The sequence below is a fragment of the Bufo gargarizans genome, chromosome 9 (genome assembly GCF_014858855.1).
Source record: "Bufo gargarizans isolate SCDJY-AF-19 chromosome 9, ASM1485885v1, whole genome shotgun sequence".
Lineage (NCBI taxonomy): Eukaryota > Metazoa > Chordata > Amphibia > Anura > Bufonidae > Bufo > Bufo gargarizans.
In genome coordinates this window covers 143,185,115-143,191,114 of record NC_058088.1, presented here as the reverse complement: position 1 = coordinate 143,191,114, position 6,000 = coordinate 143,185,115, and the positions used below count along the sequence as shown (strand labels likewise).

Below are 6,000 nucleotides of genomic sequence, written 5' to 3'. Positions count from 1 at the left end.
TAATAGATTAGTTATTGATTTTCCACCATAAATAACTTTAAATGATCCCATGAAGGCTGTTACAAATTGTTCTAATTCCTAATATACAATGGAAGAACAATGGAATGTACTGCACCCAATACCCAAAAAAGGTGAGAAAGAAACCGTAGCACTCTAATCTTCAATCCAATCGTGTGTTTATGGACCTTCAATCCAATCGTGTGTTTATGGACACTTAACAAGAGCAACGTTTTGACCCAAAAAGTATTTTTCAAGCTAGCTTGAAAAATACTTTTTGGGTCTAAACATTGCTTTTGTTCAGTGTAAATAAACAGACTATTGGATTGAAGATTCGAGTGCTACCGTTTTTTCGGCTATTGAGGGGTCCCTAGGGCCGGGGCCTGACACCGCAAGCACCGCAGCCAAATATGGACTAATATACGTCAGTGAGTGGTGCTGTCCTAGCTCAAAGTTTTTTTCTGCACCCAATACCAAGCGATGTGACTGCACCTAATACCAGGGCAATGACAACAGCATGTTTAAAGTTTGGTCTTGATAAACTGAAAACATACCAGGAACACAAAGCTCCATTGTTAACTATGGCAGAAGCTTGTTAGGAGGAGATACTTGGGGTAATATATTTCAAAAATATAGGAGAAACGGAAAGACCTTTCTGTGGCCGGCTGCTTACTAACCTTGGAACGACCAAGTTTATGAAGACACTCTTCCTGTATAAGAGGAAGATGTGAAATACTACAGGCCTATGATTGTACTGCATCAAACCCTGACTCAAAGTGGTCAAACAGTTCCAGCTGAGCCATTGAAAGGAAGGAGACCAATGAGTCAAATGGAGAAGAATATTATAGGGGTGTTACATAGATTCAAATTCATCTATACGTTGCTTGGTATTGCCTTGGCGGATCTGGCGAAGTGTCTTGTACTTGTCTCTTCCAGCAAGCACATTTTGAGCATGCAGAAGGTCATTTGCCGTCTTCTTCGTTTCATCTCTGGCCTTTTCCAGCTCTGAGCTTAGCAGCTGCAAGGATGAGAGAAAAGAATTACAGCAACCATGTCTAGATAGTGACAGATCTGTTTAGATACTTCAGCTGCAAGATGTTACATGAGCGTAAGTGAGATTTCATCAAAACAATCATAACTTTTATTTTATTACTACATTGAACTCATTATGAGGTAAAAAAAAAAAAAAATTCAATTGATCTTTATTATAAATATAAAGCCCTTTTCCCTGTACAGAGCCGAGATGCTCTATTATCAAGATCTACATACTATTACGACACATGTCAGGTCTTTAAAGATGGCGACCGCTCCTGAGCGAAGCGGGAGCCATAGCAACAGCACCCGTGGCTAATACAAAGTAAAAAATACAATGCAACAGCTCTCTGCAAACCAAATAAAGTACAAAAAAGCATTATGTCAATGCCATGCTTATTATGTAAATTAGAGATGCTTGGAAAATACATTTTGTACAAAATTATTTGGACCTGTCTGCCACACATCAAGGTGATCTCTGTAAGATGGGAACCTAACACTAAATTCTACCCGTTATGTGCCATGACGGCTACCATACAATTCAGGGAGTGTAGGTTGGTGGCCATTTGGCACCAGGAAAGGTGTGGAATGGGCTCAGCATGCATGTTGGTACCTGCATTCCCTGGATTTAATGGAGGCCATTTTGGCAGCAAAGATGACCAAAATTAAGGTGGGCCCAGCATGCATGTGGAACCTACACTCCTCCGTCTTACAGAGATCGCCTTGACGTGTGGCAGACAGGCACAAATAATTTTGTACAAAATGTATTTGCCAAGCATCTCTAATTTACATAATATGCATAGCATTAGCATGCTTTTTTGTACTTGGTTTGCAGAGAGCTGTTGCATTGTATTTTTTACTTTGTATTTTCATCCAGAGCAACGTGCACCTGCGCATTGGGATGTGCCGACTGACCCCCTTTTTTTCTTTAACCGCAGCTAATGTCTGACTGGCAGTAATGCCAATCGCGGCATTTAAACTCATGCATCTAAGCACCCTAAAAGTGTAAAAAATTAAAATAAAAAAAAATAAAAATTATAAATAAAAAAAAAAGACAAAAGAATAAAAATTCTAAATTACCCCCCTTGGCTTAACCTCAAGGACATCGGGCGTACAGGTACTCCCTGTGTATTTTCGATCTCCGCCGCGCGGTGGGCGGCGATCGGAACCCTGTGCCTGCTCAAATGATTGAGCAGGCACTTGGGGCAAATGCGCCAGGTGGTCCTGTGACCCCCCCCCCCCATGTATGCGATCACAGAAAACCGCAGGTCAATTCAGACCTGCGGTTTTCTGGGTTTCCGGGTTATTCGGGACTCTGAAGACCCGATAATCCGGAACAGGATGGTAATGGTGGTGTGATTTCACCCCACCAATCACCATCCAGCGATCCTGAGTGGCGATAGTGACATCACCACTCAGGATCGCTTCTGATTGGTCACTGGGCGGGCCGGCGGCAGATTCAAAAGATGCAGGCGCTCCTCTCCTCCTCCTTTTGTGTTCCGGAGCCGGAGGAGAGAGGAGCTGCCTGCACGTGTCGTCAGTCGGTGCCAGCATCACCCCATCTGTGCCCCCAGGACCCGATCTGTACCCCAGCACCCCCCATCAGGTACATAGGGAAAGTTTGGGTTAGGCAGGGGAAAAAAAAAGGGAAAGTTAGTTTGTGAACTTTTATTGCATCCCCCTAAGTTAGGGTGTCTGGGGTCCACAGCACAGCTGTGTGACCCTAGACCCCCCAGGGGTGCTGCCGCTTGCCCCCCCCACACTTTTTTGGGGTGCAGTTTTTTCTTTGTGTACGCTGACTGTGGCCGGCACACTTAGCATCCGGCCACTGTTAGCGCATCGCACACCCCACCGCTGATCAATTTCGGACGGTTGATCAGCGGTTTTGATTTTTTTTTGTTATTTTTTTATCTGTTAGTTTTAGGGTGAGTTCGTGAACACCCGTGCCCCCACACACACGCACACTAAATAAAGATTTACACACACGTACATATACACACAGAGACACACTCACCTATGGCCTGCCGGACGTTCTCGGCCGAGGAGGCATACGCCCAGCTTGCCATCGACTCCGAGAGTCCCAGTGAGGACGAGGATGACCCCACATTCCTGTTGTCATCCGCGTCCTCCTCATCATCTAGCGATGATGATGAGCCCCCAAGGCGGCGGAGACGCCGCCAGGCGGAGCAAGGGGACCACCATGTTAGGGACCCTGTGGCCCACACTAGTACGAGCAGCTCCGGGGTTCGTACTGGTTTCCTGGACCACCAGTTAAATCCACCGGAGCACCCTGCCAGTGAACTTGTCTGGTGTAGCCCAGAGCGATACGAGCCCCGTGATTCCTGATTTTGTAGGCCAATCAGGAATCCAGATTTCCACAGTGGGCTACACTGAATATGACTTTTTTTGTCATTTTTTCAGTGACCCACTGGTAAATCTGATGGTGGAGCAGACAAACCTGTACGCCCAACAGTTCGTCGCTCAACACCCGGGCTCCTTTTTGGCCAGGCCCGGTGGCTGGACGCCGGTCAGTGCAGCCGAAATGAGGACATTTTGGGACCTTGTGCTGCATATGGGCCTGGTCAAGAAACCCAGTGTCAGGCTGTACTGGAGGGGACGTCCTATACCAGACCCCACTTTACAGTACGGCCATGACACGCTCCCGGTTTGAGGCCATCCGGAAATGTCTGCATTATTCCGATAATGCAGCATGTCCCCCCCGAGGGGATCCTGACTATGATACGGCCGGTCATCGATCACTTTGGGGCCAAATTCATGGAGGCCCATGTACCTGGAAGGGAGGTCGCCGTTGAGGAGTCTCTCATTGCGTTCAAGGGGAGACTAATTTTCCGCCAGTATGTGCCCTCCAAGCGGGCGAGGTATGGCGTGAAGCTATACAAAATTTGTGAGATTCCCGAATTCAACCCCCCAGAATGTCCCCCCACTCTGGGAAACTTGTCTGGGACCTTATGTAACCACTGCTGGATAAGGGTTACCACCTTTATGTGGATAACTTTTATACCAGTATCCCCTTGTTCCAGTCCCTTGCCGCCAGATCCACGTCCGCTTGTGGGACCGTGTGGAAAAATCAACGCGGCCTCCCTGCCCACCCCCTCCAGGTACCTATCCCCAGGGGTGAGACCCGTGCCCTTACCACTGGAAACCTGTTGCTGGTCAGGTATAAGGACAAGAGGGATGTCCTTATGCTGTCCACAATTCATGGTAACGGCATCACCCCTGTCCCTCTGCGAGGTAGCACAGGGACATTCCTGTGTAAATAAACCGTTCCATAAAAATCAGCCCTCCAAAAACCAAACGGCGCACCTTTCACTCTACGGCCCGCTGTGTGGCCGTACAGTAGTGTACGGCCACATACTGGGTGTTTCTGTAAACAGCAGAGTCAGGGCAATAAAGATACAGTCTTGTTTGGCTGTTAACCCTTGCTTTGTATGGAAAATTAGACAAAAAAAAAAATTAAATTCTCAAATTTCATCCCAATTTGCCAATAACTCTTGTGCAACACCTAAAGGGTTAACAACGTATGTAACATCAGTTTTGAATACCTTGAGGGGTGTAGTTTATAGAATGGGGTCATTTTTGGGTGGTTACTATTATGTAAGCCTCGCAAAGTGACTTCAGACCTGAACTGGTCCCTAAAAATTGAGTTTTTGTAAATTTCTGAAAAATTTCAAGATTTGCTTCTAAACCTTGTAACATCCCCAAAAAATTAAATATCATTCTCAAAATAATTCAAACATGAAGTAGACATGTAAAGTCATCACAATTTTGGGGGGTATTACTATGCATTACAGAAGTAGAGAAACAAACTTTGAAATTTGCTAATTTTTCCAAATTTTTGGTAAATTAAATATTACATTTTTTTTTAAAATTCATTTTACCAGTGTCATGAAGTACAATATGTGACGAAAAAAACAATCTCAGAATGGCCTGGATAAGTCAAAGTGTTTTAAAGTTATCAGCACTTAAAATGACACTGGTCAGATTTGCAAAAAATGGCATGGTCCTTAAGGTGAAGTAAGGCTGTGTCCCCAGGGGTTAAATAAGTATTTATAACATCTTAAAGGGAACCTGTCATGTGGATATTTCATTATAATCTAACTAATTATATACAATCATTAACTACTAAAAAGTACCTTAGATGTATTCACTTACTGGTGTGACAGATGGTTACCTCATAATATACACACAAAGATGCCACATGCTAATGAACTGATTCGAGTCCGGCGTGATGTCATTGAATCCAGCGTATATTTAATTCAGAGCTATAGCCACTCCCCTGCCCATCTGCTGCTGATTCATATGGGAAAAAAACTGTCATTCAGCAGCAGGTGGTCGGGGAGAGTCAGGAGCTCATGAATATTCAGGACTCATCATTATCAGCTGGAGCTTTTCAATACAAGATGTTGGCAGATTGACTGGGTCAATTAAAGAAAGTGACCCAGCATTTTACTAAGCGAATCAGTCACTTATTTATGTCGCCCTAAGGCCCCATGCACACGGCCGTTGTTCACGGCCGTGTGCGGGCCGTGGAACCGCGGCCTGGATCCCTTCCTGTGAGCTGGAGCGCACGGCGTCACTGGTTGCTATGACGCCGTGCGCTCCCTGCTGCCGCCGCAATACAGTACTACACTGGTATGATCTATACCAGTGTATTACTGTACTGTGCCGGCAGCAAGGGGCGCACGGCGTCATAGCAACCAGTGACGCCGTGCGCTCCAGCTCACAGGAAGGGATCCAGGCCGTGGTTCCACGGCCCGCACACGGCCGTGAACAACGGCCGTGTGCATGGGGCCTTAGTTAGGACACCATAAAACTGGTGACAGGTTCTCTTTAAGTTATTAAATGACTGGCACAATGTGAAAGTGAGATTCACAAATCTCGAAAAACTGTTAAACCTTTGTGACAGAATGGTTCAATATTTTTTATAAAGACCAATTGAAAAAAATTATT

At 45.5% G+C, this 6,000-nt stretch overlaps 1 protein-coding gene across 1 annotated transcript in view; it reads right to left on the bottom strand.

Annotated features, from left to right (window-relative positions):
* Positions 1 to 360: 360 nt before the first annotated feature.
* Positions 361 to 6,000, bottom strand: part of LOC122946143 (radixin-like) — a 138,543-nt gene continuing 132,903 nt past the window's right edge. The window contains exon 13 of the mRNA XM_044305537.1: positions 361 to 1,015. Coding sequence (XP_044161472.1) covers positions 851 to 1,015 — 165 coding nt within the window. The 3' untranslated portion in view covers positions 361 to 850. The remainder of the gene's footprint in view (positions 1,016 to 6,000) is intronic.